The sequence below is a fragment of the Diabrotica undecimpunctata genome, chromosome 1, assembly GCF_040954645.1.
Source record: "Diabrotica undecimpunctata isolate CICGRU chromosome 1, icDiaUnde3, whole genome shotgun sequence".
Taxonomy (NCBI): domain Eukaryota; kingdom Metazoa; phylum Arthropoda; class Insecta; order Coleoptera; family Chrysomelidae; genus Diabrotica; species Diabrotica undecimpunctata.
Window position 1 is genome coordinate 58719409 of NC_092803.1, and position 15159 is coordinate 58734567.

General features: G+C 32.9%; 1 protein-coding gene across 2 annotated transcripts in view; it reads left to right on the forward strand.

The window, feature by feature from the left end:
- LOC140449676 (uncharacterized) overlaps positions 1-3070 on the forward strand; it is a 107372-nt gene extending 104302 nt beyond the window's left edge. For both annotated transcript variants that reach the window (XM_072542960.1, XM_072542952.1), the window contains exon 3: positions 1029-3070. In XM_072542960.1, coding sequence (XP_072399061.1) covers positions 1029-3057 — 2029 coding nt within the window. In that variant the 3' untranslated portion in view covers positions 3058-3070. The remainder of the gene's footprint in view (positions 1-1028) is intronic.
- The last annotated feature ends 12089 nt before the right edge of the window (positions 3071-15159 follow it).

The window sequence follows — 15159 nt, forward strand, 5'->3', positions numbered from 1 at the left end:
CAACCAAACCACTCTCTCAGGTTCTTTAACCAGGAAACGCGTCTTCTTCCTACGCTTTTCCTATCCTCTATTTGTCCTTGAATTATGAGTCTCAAGATGTTGTATCTTTCGCCTCTCATCACATGTCCGAGATATTGCAATTTCCTTTCTTTTATTGTATTTTTCATTTCCCTCTCTCTGCCTATTTTCCTTAACACTTCGTGACTCTATCTACCCATGGAATCCTTAACAATCTTCCAAATGTCCACATTTCAAACGTGTTAAGTGGATTTATTGCATTCCGGTTTAATGTTCATGATTCAGCTCCATAGTAGAGTACATTTGCTGCATAAAATCTTTTTCATTTTCACGAAGTTGGCACGTGCTTTTTCATGTTTAAATATCTTAGATATAACAAAAAGACGAAAAAAGGCCACTATATATTAAATACAAGAATACTCAACGGAATAAAGAATTATACACAAAAGTTAAACTTTTAGTTTTTAACCGAATAGTTCGCCCACCTATTATATTATGTGAGCTAAGTATAGATATTAGAAAAAATAACAAGAAACAAACATAGTAGCTATAGAAATGAAATATTTTAGAATGATTGGAGGAAATGTCAAAATTGACAGATGCAAAAATAAAGAAATTAGACAACAAATAAATCAAGAACTGCTACTAGAAAAAATTGAAAGAAAACAGTTGAGCTGGTATGGATACCTAAAGAGAAAAAACCAAAACAATTTAACTAAGACCAAGGAAACAATATACAGATTAAAGAAATAAAAAAGAAAAAACTGAATACGCACTAAACATTAAAATAAACAATCCGATGTTGAAAGGCATAAGAATTCAGGCGAAGAAGACAAAGCAGTTAAGCTGTATGTGCCCAACGATTTCGTTTACCATCTTATAACATAAAACTTAATGACAATCTAGAATTATGTTAGTTTCAAAATGAATATATCACACTTATAATAATAAAATCAAATCCAAAATTTTGTACGCCATGTCCTAATCAATATGTTTTTGTTTGGTTGTAGATCCGGAAAAAAATGCAGGTATGATGCTGGATTTTGCTATGACTCTTCCGCAGGAAATAATTACGCCGTAGTCTGGGAAGTCAATCCAGTACCAAAAGCCGTATGCCCTAATCAATTGCAGCAAATTTTCTATGGTTACATTGATTTTTGGACCTTTACTGTAGAAAACAGAAAATACCTTGTTTACTCTGATCCTATAAAAGATGAGTCATTTTCATTAAGTCTATCGAACACAACAATTTGCCAGGGAAAACAAGCTTGGTATGTCGACGAACAAGGTTTCTTAGTATCATTTACTAGTTTGCTACCTAGTAATAAATCCACACCCGTTTTTGACCAAAAGCTGTTTCCGCCATTAAAATCTCAAGGAGATACTAGTGACAGTATTATTAGGGACTGTACTCTGAAATCCTACAACTTAAACTTTGATACGAAGATCGATACCGATTATTTATCAGATTCAGAAAATCTTAAAACCATTCTCAAGTATTATCAACAAAATATTGATAATAACAAAAATGCGATAAATAAACTAGCAACAAATATACAGAATCACAACAGTGTCAAGGGACCATCTTCAAATGTACTTTCAGAATTGAATAAACTAAATTCATCACTAAATACAAACTTGAATAATATTAACAAGCTTTCCAAAGATATCAACCAGCTAAAAACTAAAGATACAGACATTTACTCGATAATAACAAATTTAACTAATAGTGTTAAACAATTAAAGTTAGACATTAAAATTATAGAAAATAATAAATACCTAGAAAAATATTTAAAGGAATTTAAAAATGATGTTAACAAGAAATTGTACGACTATAATACAGACATTAAAATAGAATTAGATAAACTTACACAATCATCAGGATTAAATGTTATAAACACACTTAATCCAACAATACAAAGTCTTAACCACAGCAGTACAACCTGCTTAAATAAAGTAGCTGGTCTCCAAAAAGACACAGAAAGGTCTGTACATCAGTTACAAAACGACTTGAAGGACACTCAAGAATCGCTAGAAAAAAATGTCAAGAAGTTTATATTAACTAATTTAACAAACATTGAAATGGTTTTTAGTCGAAAATTAAATAATGTTTTAGCATCAGCAAATAAAAAATGCAACCAATCATTGAATGCAGTATCCGACTTTAAAAATATTCTTAAGAATTATCTAGAAATGCTGGAAGGGAAGCTTGACAAATGCTCAATTGATCAAAAGACAACTTCCGATGAACTAGAAAAGACAAAACGAGCTATATCCACCAGAATTTCATCTTCAGCAAACGACATTAAGCAATTAAAAGAATCACTCTTCAATTACGTAAATATGTCAATTTCTAGTCTAACAGATGCTACTAATAAGGACTTTTCTAAAGAACTTGCTGGTCTAAAAAGAGGCCTATCGGTTAGATTATCCAATGATGAGTCTCGTATAAATGAAATAGAGAAAAATATACAAAAGTTTACTGGTGATTTCAACGAGAAAGGTAATTCTCTTGATACTGCTATCCAGAACATTAAAAAGGATATATTAGTCTTGCAAGGCCCTAAAGATAAGCTTGCTCAAAGAGTGGAGGCGGGCATTATGTCTAAAGTTAAACCCTTACTAAACCCTACTCTAATAACAAAAAACGTTAGCCGTGAATTAGATATCTTAAAAGATGAGGTTGCTGCACAATTCACCAATTCTAGTAAAAAAATGGCAGACTTTGAAACAGAAGTAAATTACTGCAAGAGGCTTTCTGCAACCAAGTTGGAAGAAAATGAAAAGAAAATAGAGCAGGTTGACAATAATTTATCCAGAACACAAAAGACTCTAATTGATCTATCGAAAAAGTTCAATAATAATTTTTACAATCAAGTCCCTAATAAAGTAACTTATGCTCTCGACAAAAGCGCCAAGTGTGAAACAGAAGTAAAACAGCTAAAGAGTGAGATTAATCAGTTGAAGAATGATTTGGCCAGCCTGAGAGAAGAATTTAGAAATTATTTTGGTACAGAGGACATTTCTATAAAATATTAATAAATATAGTGCAGACTCCTTTTAATTTTTCTTTTATTATGATCCTTGTTTTCCATATCTTACTATTACTTGTCTGGTAGCGGGTAGGATCTCCTTTGGACAGTCCTACCAGGGAAAGTGAATCAATCCCTGCCCTCCACAGATTCCAGGAGTTTCCTGACCCGGGAAACTAGTACCTGCTTAGAGTCCCTTGTCCAAGGTTACGGATGAAGACCACAACGGTATCCACGGCGGAGAAGAACATCTTCGGTACGGTGTGTATGGCGGAAGTGGCGACCCCGATTTTAGGGTTCGTATAAAATTAAAATGGTTGACAGAACCAGTTAGCGGTAGATCCCGTAATCCGTCTAGGAGAGGGAGACTCTGAACCCAAACCCCTGGTCCTCCAGATTGGGGGTTAGGGCATTGGGCTAACTCCCCAGTACTTGTAAAAAACACAAAAATGTTAAAAAACCCAATCACACGACTCGGAAGACTAAGAAAATTCATAACAACCTGGGAAGCCATAAATGAAAGATTAATTAAAGTAATTATAAACTAACAATTATGGGCGTATACGCAATAAATAACGACGCACTAGCCGACGTAAAAGACACATTTTTTGAACAGCTTCACGAAGAAATATCGAAAATGAGACAATCGCGAGAAATAATATTAATGGGGGATATTAACAGTAGAGTAGGAAGAAAAGATGCGGGTGAAATAGTAGGAAAATACGGAGAAGACACCACGAACAACAATGGTGAAAGATTCATAGATTTATGCAACCAAAATCAATTCAGAATCTTAAATGGATACTTTCCACATAAACTGATACACAGCTATACATGGATTCAGGAAACACGAAACAAAATCAATAAGTGATTATATTGTAGCAAAACAACAAACCCGACTGAGAGCACAAGATGTAAGAGTTCAGAGAAGCGCAACATGCGGTAGCGATCACTATTTATTACGTTAGAAAATACACTTCCCAACCCTAAGACAACACATATAGACATTAACAAGACAGAAAAGATACAGGAACGAAGATACAATATCAGAAGCCTAGATGAAGAAAGTACCCAAGACTTATTCAAAAATAGATTGGATGAGAAGTTACAAATTTCCGCCCCTAAGAATATCGACCAGTTATATGAACATATAAAAAACTGTTTACACGAAGCAGCATTTGAAGCAATGGAATACTACATAAAACCCAAGGTAAACAAACCATACTGGTGGGATAACAAAATAGAGAAAGAAATAAAATGTAAAAGACAACTATACCAACAATATTTAAGCTCCAAATCATTACAAGACAAAATAAAATATAAAGAAAAACAAGCAGAAATACGAAGGAAAATATCTAAGAAGAAGAACGAGTCTTGGGAAAGAAACTACCAACGAATAAATACTTATCTAGAAGGAATCAGAAACACAGAAAGCTGGAAACTGAAAAAAAATTGAGAAAAGAAAAAAGAAGTAATACAGAGCATAAAACCTGAAGACTGGGTATTTCAAAGAACTTTTCTTAGAGAATATAGTCGAATTTCAAAAACATAGAAATCAAAACCAAGATAGGATTTTAAGAGTCCGCTCGCCAATAAGATTAACAACAGAGGAAATTAAAAATGTATGTAAACAGCTGAAGAGGAACAAAGCACCCAGACCAGGGGATATATCCGGAAAATTGTTTAAGTACGGAACGAATAAATTGTACGAATGTCTTCGACAACTATTTCAAGAATGCATAAACACAAGCGAAATCCCTACGGAATGGAAGATATTATACCTCAGTACAATACATAAAAAAAGGGTGATAAAAATAATTGTGAAAATTACCGAGGAATAATTGTAACCGGATCTATGAGTCAAATATATGGAAAGGTTTTACAAAAGCGAATCGAGAAAGAATACTTAGATTATGAAGCAGCATAACAAGCAGGATTTCGTACGGGTGGATCAACTATTGACCACATTTTCTCCTTAACCCAGATAATAGAAAAAAGATGGCAAGGAATCAAGAGATTCATATGTTGTTCGTAGACCTACGGAAAGCCTACGACAGCGTTCCACCGTTTCACTGAAGAAGCTGTGGCAATCAATGGAAAGCACGAATATTAATATAGAATTAATAAAAGCCGTCAAAGTGCTATACAACCAACCAATAACAAAAATAAAAGCAGGGACACAAATAATAACAGGATTTACATCATCAGGACAGACAACATCAAAAGGATTAAAGAAAGGATGTTGTCTGTCCCCCACTTTATTTAAAATATACCTCGAAAGTGCTTTAAAAAGATGGAAACAAAAATATAGGACAATGGGGATACCGCTCACCAACACTATGGTATATACACTCAACTTTGCAGACGATCAAGTAATAATGGCTCAAGATTATGACGATTTAAACTATATGACACGAAAATTAATTGAAGAGTGTGATATATGGGGTCTAGAAGTAAATAAAAAGAAAACCAAATACCTGTGCATTGGAGTAGAATAAAAATAAATCATATTAGACGATAACACCACGATAAAGCACTGCTGTGATACAAATATCTGGGTATCACTATTTCACAAGATGGAACATTAGACAAAGCCATAAGAGAGAGAAATACGTCAGGGAGAAAAGCCATCACAATGTTAAACAGCATTTTATGGAACCAATCCATCAGCAAAGAAAATAAAAAGAAGATATATGAGACTATAGTAAAAAGTATCACTTTATACAGCTGTGAGGTATGGCCACTGAAAGAAAGAACACTGGCAACGCTGAAAGCGACGGAAATAGATTTTTGGAGAAGAACCGCAGGAACATCTAAAAGGGAAAGGACTACCAACGAACGCATTAGAGGAATAATGAGAATCAAACGAACAATCACAGATGACCTAACAACAAAACAACTTATCTGGTTCGGACACGTACAAAGAATGGATGAACAAAGAAATACCAAAATAAATATTAAAATGGCAACCAGAAGGAAAGAGAAAACGAGGTAGACCGAGAAAAAGTTGGAGCTAAGGAATAAATAAAAAACTGAGAGAGAGAGAGCCCTAGAAGAGAAGCTATGGAACAACCGGACTAAGTAACGATTGGAAGTCAGAAAACGGCGGAGAACGTTATAAACCGAGAAGTAGTAGTAGTAGTAGTAGTAGTAGTAGTAGTAGTAGTAGTAGTAGTAGTAGTAGTAGTAGTAGTAGTAGTAGTAGTAGTACTATTACTTGTCGATCTTCTATTTGCAGTTTTCCTTATTTTTTTTTATATTTCCACTTACTTTAACTACATGCTTCAAATGCTTTATTACCGTATTATTCTGTTATTTTAAATTTGCTATTAATTCGACTTCATCAAACCAAGGAAAGTCGTAATACTTGTACAGCTTCTGGAAACAGTATTATCTTTTACTAGAAATATTTTAATCAAAATTATTATCCGTCAAAGCGATACATTGATATCGGGTAGACGTGTTTATCGATAAAGTCATTGAGCTCCCAGTTTTTGTGACAATTAAAATATTTTAATTTCGTCGTGTTTAAAAAGATTTTCACATTGTAGTAAAATGGTGATAAAAAAGTGAAAATATTCTCCCCTGATGGGGGAAAATACCAATAAGATGCCAATGCGCAAACTAAATACTTCTGAAGTTGTTAGTGTTAGTGAACAAGATATGGATACAGGAATTAATACCACCGTTTCTCCTATTAAAAGGAAAGTAAAACTTTTTAATATTAATTCTAGTAATTACGACTTACGATGAAAATTGTTGTGTATATGTTGAAAAGACCAATGATCAGAATATAGGCCGATTGTACCCTATGGTTGTGGGTGATATTTTACATCAAAAATTAAAGATCAACAATATTAAGGAAATTAAAAGTATAGGAAGAAACCGTGCTAAAGTAATGCTCAAATCTATTTTGGATGCAAATAAATTAGTCAGTAATAATCATTTAAAAGACGATAATTTAAAGCCGTACATTCCCAATCACCTCTTAGAAATCAAAGGGCTGATACGTGATGTCGATAGCAAATATAACATTGAATATTTGAAAAAATATATGACCTCTAGTTCACAAATTATTGATATTAAAAGAATGCAAAGGATGGAAATACAGAATATGTACCTAGACGTAATGTTATAATTACATTTGAAGGCAATTGTTGGCCAAATTATGTTGTAATTAACTTTGTATACTTTCAAGTTAAAAAATTGTTAGGTAAAGTTACACAATGTTATAATTGCCTCAAATTTGGACACATTTCTAGAGAATGTAAAGGTACACAGGAATACTGTATACGATGTGGAGAAATTAAACTAATACACATACATGTGATGGAAAAAAGTGTATTGCATACATTGTAAAAGTGATAAGCATATATCGATCTCTAAAAACTGTCCTGTTTTAGAACATAAAAAAAAACTAAAAATATCATGATTGAATATAAAATTTCATATTTGGAGGCCAAAAATTTGAACGATTCTTCTTTTTCTGGTCTTATTTGTAATAACAGATTTGAAATATTGTCAAATTCAGATAAAGAATTTCCAAAATTAACTAACACATCTGAAGTTAATATACCTACCTGCTTATTGCAACCTATTGAGGCCTCATTTACAGAAAACCAAAAATATTAGTCAACCAAGTTGTAGTAAATCAAGCACTGATTATAGGGAAAATAAAAAAAGAAAAGTATCATCTCCAACTTCCAAATATCCTACATCTCTTCATATCCCTTTCAGATTTGGACCATCTCAATCTTTACCACCGTTAAACAAGGAAAGTTTTTCAAATGTAGACAATGATAAAAATTAATTAGTAGATTCTTTAGTAGGTAATTCTTTTCTTAGATTTTATTCATAATATTAATTGTTTAGAGGAGGCAAAATCACTTGATATCAATATGTTAGCCAAAGGTATTAATAATGTTTTAGATAATATTTTAAAAAAATAACTAGTCTGATTACTTTCAAAGCTAAACTCAAAATAATAAATTGGAATGCTCAATCAGCTGTTGCTAACAAAAACAGCCTTCTTAACTTTTTAATAACCGAAGATATTTCTTCTTCTAGTTCCATGACCGTTATCGATCGTTGGATATCATGTTGGCTATCATATTCGCTATCGTGACTTTATTGTCAGCAGCTCTAAATAACGATGTAGTTGATTTTCCATACCATTGCCTTAGATTTTTCAGCCATGATGTTCTTCTTCTACCAGGACCACGATTACCTTGGATCTTTCCCTAAATGATCAGATGTAAAAGATCATATTTTTCAGGGTGTCTCATAATGTGACCGAAGTATTCCAGGTTGCGTTTCTTTATTATATTGAATAGTTTTGTTCATGCGGCCTAAGGACCTCCTCATTTCTAACTCTTTCGACCCCGCTTATTTTCAGTAGTCGTCTGTATACCCACATCTCAAAGGCTGTCAAGCGTTTAAGGATAGCCTCGGTTAGAGTCCACGCTTCCACTCCATACAGCAGGACAGGAAAGATGTAGCAAGATGTCACTTGCATTCTAAGGTCAATGCTAAGATCGCGGCTGCAAAGTACGTTTCTTATTTTTACAAGGGCAGCTCGGGCTTGTTCTATTCGGCTTTTGATTTCTGCGGTTGGATCCCAGCTCTCATTGATATTACGGCCAAAATACAAGAGTTTCTCTACTCTGTCCAGTGTGGCATCACCGACTTTTATACCGTCATCCTGTATATAATTTTATTTGCTAACTATCATATATTTAGCTTTCTTAACGTTGAGTTTTAGATATAGCTTTAAAAAGTGAAACCTGGTTTAAACGGGATGTTGTTTATGTTATAGAGGTTATAATGTAATACGCGAAGATCGGATTGACGGCTATTCCGGAGTTGCTATTTTAATTAAAACTGGTATTCCCTTTGAAAACATAAAAATTAGAAAAAATTAAAATAAAGAATTGCTTGCTTGTGGTGTTGAAATCAACTATAACAAAAGTCATTTAACTTTACTCTCTGTATATAGGTGTCCGAAAGCTAAAACTAACACCGCAGATTGGGATAAGTTATTTTCTCAACTAAAACACCCTTGTATCATTGGAGGAGATATGAACGCATATAATTCTCTGTGGAGCTCATCTAAAAATGATAAAACAGGCCATCAAATTGTAGAGACAAATCAGAATCTAGATTATGTGGCACTGAATAATGGACAACCAACTTGCCAAACGAGACCAGGAAACACAGATTCCATGATTAATGTCACATTTTGCTCACCTTCTCCCTTTGATAAAATTTCGTGGTCTGTAGATACTAATACTTTGGGATCAAATCACTTCGTTATAAGGGTTGTAATCGATATCTTGGGAACTGATGCGAATATCATTTATCCCAGTAGTAAGTGGAACATTAAAAAGGAACATCATTATACTCTCAGTTTATTGAAACCTTATTAACTAACAACCCTCACGCCTCCTCAGATACATATAATTTTCTTATTGACTGTATTAATGAAGCTTCTAAATAATCTATTTTCCAATATAAATTATTTAAATGTAAACGTACTCCCCCTCCGTGGTGGGATTCGGAATGTGATCAATCTGTTGCGGAAAAAAAGCATTAGTAAACTACAAAAAAATCCTCGAATCCTGACTGCTCGTGTCAAACAAAGTTGGGTTGAATGGTGTTCAAAATTAAATAAACAAACTTCATCTAGTCTTATTTGGAACCAAGCAAGGAAAATGAATAGGAAAAAAGTTACCTTTTCATTGCCTCTAAGTAACTCATGGGTAGACGACTTTTTTGATAAAATAGCTCCACCTTACGTAAATAACCAGATAGATGTAATACCATCTGAAACTCTTCCATCTGATCAGAATTATTTTCTCTTAACACCTTTTTCAAGAGCTGAATTAGAGTTTGCCCTTGATAATCGCGTTAGTACCTCACCAGGATATGATGCAGTCAAATATCCTATGATACAAAATTTGCCAGATAACGCAAAAGAATTACTTTTAAATATATTTACCAAGATAATTATTGAGGATAACGGCATAATCGATTTTAAGCGTATTATAGTTGTCCCTATTCCCAAACTGGGAAAAAACCCTAAATTAGCTGAAGCTTACCGACCTATATCATTATTATCATATATATTGAAGACTCTTGAACGGATGATTAAAATTAGGTTAGATTGGTGGCTAAGAAATCAAAGTCCCTTACCCGCTAACCAACATGGTTTTAAGAAAGATTATGGAACTTTAGATTCCCCAATAGCTCTTGTTGTAGACATTCAGAATAGTTTTTCCAGGAACAGTTATGTACCTGCTTTATTTTGAGACATCGAAGGTGCTTACGACTCGGTATCTTTTATAATTCTCCAAGAAAAAATTATTAAATTTTTTTATATTCCAGCACAGTTTGCTTCTAACGTTGTGAACCTGTACACAAATAGGATAATTTATTTAAAAGACAATCATACTCTTATAGGACCTAGACTTAATAACAAAGGATTACTTTAGGGCTCCATTTTGAGTCCTACTTTGTTTAACATTTACACAGCAGATCTACACATCACTATTACTAATATTGCATTTAATATTGTACAATATGCTGACGATGATTTCTGTTTGTATACAGAACACAAAAAATATCAGCAATACATGAAAACCTGAATGAAGTGTATGGATTCCATCAAAAATGGTTTCAAATAACATATTAATTGCTTGCAGAGGCGTCAATGGAGGTAGCTCATCCTTGTCGCAAGCTTTACTGTAGCCTTTTCTATATTGGCCCGTGTTGGTGAGTTCGTAATAGTGTTAAGCAATTTTGAGGCTGTCCTATGTCCTGTTGTCTGCAACGCAGATTTAGCAGCGTGGACAATATCTTCATTACCTACGGAGGCCCTTATTTCTTCCATTTTTCTTCGTCTACAACGCAACGCTGTTTCAATGGGAATCTCGAATGTTCCCTCTAATCACGATTGGTTTCTTTTCAGAAAAATATCAAGCTGCTTATTTGCTTTTGACCATCGTTGCTTAATTTGTGATTTTATATTAGAATATGTTTGTTTGAAGACATCTTTAGCCTCTTGATTGTGCCCATAACGCATTAGGAGAAATTTCTCATAGTAGTCAAGATTTTCATTTAATGTTGGTAAAATGTGACTTTGTAGTTGGTCAAATACGTATTGACGAGTCACTACTTTAGTAACCAATGCAGTAGGTAGACCTGCATGTATATAGATAATATGACCTGAGTTATTTTGTTTTAAAAAACTATAGTTCTTACCCGTATTATCGCAATCCATCACAATTAGCTTGAAATGAATAATGTACTTAAGAAAGTTATAAGTAGACTTCGGCAAATATGCATATTGCATATTTTGCATATTGTGCATATTTTATGCAAATATTTCATATTTTGGCATATTTGTATAAAAGTTTGCATAAAGTGCATAAAAGTTCAGATTTTTATACTGTATTTGAAAATTTTTAAACATATCAATTTATTTCAATTCTTGTATAAAATTTTGTAGTCATTTTAATCAAGAAATGATCTAAGTACGTAATCTCTACAGGTACAAAACATTTACAATTTCAAAGAAGATCAATTTAAGTAGCCCTCAACATTCTTAGAAAGTCTCGGTCACTGAGGCATTCAGTTATTGGATAATCGCTAAGGGTTCGCTCATTTGCATTTTATGATCTAATCCCCAAATCTATCTACAATTTATTGTATCTTAACAGCAGGTAAACGGCTAATAGTTTTGTTCCTAATTTAGGGATTTTCCAAAATCTCCCAGTTTATTGAATTAGGTACCTAAACATTTCTAATTTGATGCTCAGATTTGTAAATCATTTTTGTTTTGATATTCAAAGCGTAAACACTCGTTGTGCGTAACAAAAAGGAAGATTGTGATTTTATAATGCCTAAAACAACCAGTGCTTCAACTTGGATTAAACCTTATAAAGAGCTGTCTATGGATATGGGAAAAATCTACTGTTCAATCTGTGGAAAAATGGTAAGTATCTAATATTTTCTATTAAATATCTAATATTTCATACATACAGGGTGTTTCCAAATGACACTTACAACGTTTGACTGTAGATACTTCTCGAAAAATTGAACAAAACGATATAGTTAATGAGGGGTCAAACTTATTTACTTTTCGAGATACAGGGTGTTAAAATTAAAACAAATTAAATTCTTTTAGTTAATAACAACAATAACTTTAAAACCAATAAACGTATTTACTTGAAATTTAGTACTCGGAGGTTGTTTTTAAATGAAAAATAGCTTCCTTTAGTGAGAAAAAATTGTCCATGGTACAATACAATGGTGTGTATTTAGAAAAATTTTTCACCTTTACTTTTTTTTTATGAAGTCAGCTATTCTAAAACACAATTATTTTTATTGTAATTGAATTAACAAAAAAAAACTTTTGTTGAATTTTAAAATAAGTTATATGATGTACTAATGGTTAGTAACAAAAACTAATTTGTGGATTAATACTGCATTTAAAACACTTAGCGAGTGTTTTTTTCCAAACCAGTTATTTGATTAACCAAAAACACCTTGTATATTTTTATATTTTAAAGGTTGGGTTAAAATAAAGGTTTTTATTTTTATTTATAGATAGCATGTGAGAAGAAATTTCAGATAGACCAACATGTGAGAACTGCTTCACACATTGCAAAAAAAGGAAAAATAGGAGGAAAACATCAAAATTCAATGGCTAAATGTTTCCAATCTACTTCAAAAAAATTAGATGAGCAAGAAACTTTTAATGAAGACTTGTGTCGCGCATTAGTGTCTGCAAACATACCGCTTTCAAAATTAGCAAATGTAAATTTTAGTTCGTTTCTAAAAAAATATTGCAAACTTAATGTTCCAAGTGATCGGTCTCTAAGAAAAAATAATGTGAACGGGCTATACTCGTCGGTGTTAATTAATATTAAGGAAGAAATTGCAGATAATTATTTTTACATATCTGTAGACGAAACCACTGATTCCTCAGGAAAGTATATTGCTCATTTATTGATTGGTGTTCTTAAAGAAGATACCTTACCAAAATCTCATCTTATTTCATGCCAGCAACTTGAGAAAACAAATGCTTTAACAATTTCGCGTTTTATACAAGAAACATTAGCAACTTTTTTTCTTCCGACAACTATTCCTTCTAATAAATTACTGCTTATTTTATCGGATGCTGCTCCTTATATGGTGAAAGCAGGACAAAATTTAAAAATATTTTTCCCAGATTTAATACATCTTACTTGTGTAGCGCATGGATTAAACAGAGTTGCAGAGGAAATACGAAAAAAGTTTCCTCTTGTAAATACCATGATATCCAGTGTCAAAAAAGTATTTCTTAAATCTCCTATAAGAATTCAAAACATAATTGATACGTTAACAGATGAAAGTTCCCAATCTCTTTTGGATTCTAAACAAACTTTTCAGAGTAACTTGCTTCAACAAGAACTTTCATTTATAAAATCAAATTTTAGTTTTGTTCAAAAAACAATTACTCAGAATCACCAAAACTGTCATTGTTCGAAAGTACAGCATTAATAAAAGAATTTGCGTCATGTTGTCGGAACGTTAGAGGTAATATTTTACAGAAAATATTTTACTTTAGAGAAAAGATATTTTAAAAAAATTTGAAGCTACTATGGAAAAAAATAAAGGTTACCATATTCTTTCTGAAGTAGTCAGTGTTCTAGCTGGAAATATTTCGGAAACAATTAATTTAGAACCAAATGTTTTGGTTAGTTTGAAAAATGCTCCCGTTACATCAGTTGATGTTGAACGAAGTTTTTCCATATATAAATATATGTACTCAGACAGAAGCTTTTGTTAGAAAATTTTGAACACCACTTGGTCATTTATTGTTACCATAATTCTAAATAAGTTTATTCATACTTAAAAATGATGTAGTTACTTAAAATAAATGTAAATCTTAATGAATAGTAGGAAATATTTAGTTATGTACACTTTTTTTTTTAAATAAAATTGTTACTATTTTACGATTTTTTATTTATTTGTATGCATATTTTGTAAAATATTTGCATATTTTCGGGTAAACACGTGCATATTTATGCGCATATTTTCTACATTTTTATTTGCATATTTGCCGAAGTCTAGTTATAAGTTTAGGAGAGCATCAAAAACTAACACGTACACACTCGTTCACTGTCGAATTCGAATGACCGGATTCACCGGATGCCAACTCCTGCGCTTCGGTCGCTGGTGGTGGGGATGTTATATTATAACTGGAACTGTTGACTCACCGGAACGGTTGAAAGCTTACAGTTATTTCTCCTTTTTAAACATGGCTTTTGGCCGCCTAAATATCTAAAATCTATGTATGTGCGGCGGTGTCACCTCGTAAATTCCTAAATTGTTAAAGCTTAATTCCTGTGGCGCGCCGATTATACAAGGCACCCAGGACAATTAATTGATCGTCCCTCTCTGTAGTCACACGTCGCCGATTCGAACCTGGTCGTCGACCGTAGCTACCGGTCTCCTGGTATCGACAGTAAGCCCTTGAGACTGCAAACTGGATCATAACTAGGCGACCGGCGACAGTCCTCTGACTCTAGCCCTCTCGTAATAATGCAATTAAAGTTTGTTTAGCAAAAAGTGGTTGTCTTCAATTAGTGCGGTCGTAAATATTATTAAATTTATGTGACTTGGTCCATAGTTAAGACCTTGTACCTCAAGTAAACCATTGTTACCTGAAACCGGGCATTTTATACTATCATCGGTTAACCCAGGATGTTTATAGTCGGTAATAATTGAAGTCAACCATTTACTGCTAAATAAACTTTACCTGGGCCGCCTTCACGGGTAAAGTGTCCTTTTGTAAAATATTGACTTACTACACTTTAAAGTTTACACACACGTCAAGTAGGCAAATTTTACAACACGTTGCCAATTTGCATAAAACAATTACTTTTTGGAAGCTCTGTAATAGACAATATTTTTTCGCATTAGTTGTGTTAATTCAAAGTAACCCAACATAAAATTGCTAAGCATTAACTACAATTCATCAAGTGAGTCAATTTTTTTTCCTCGCAGGTGTAAATATAATTAGATATATTATATAGAAATAAAATATTTGAAAAATAAAACGACA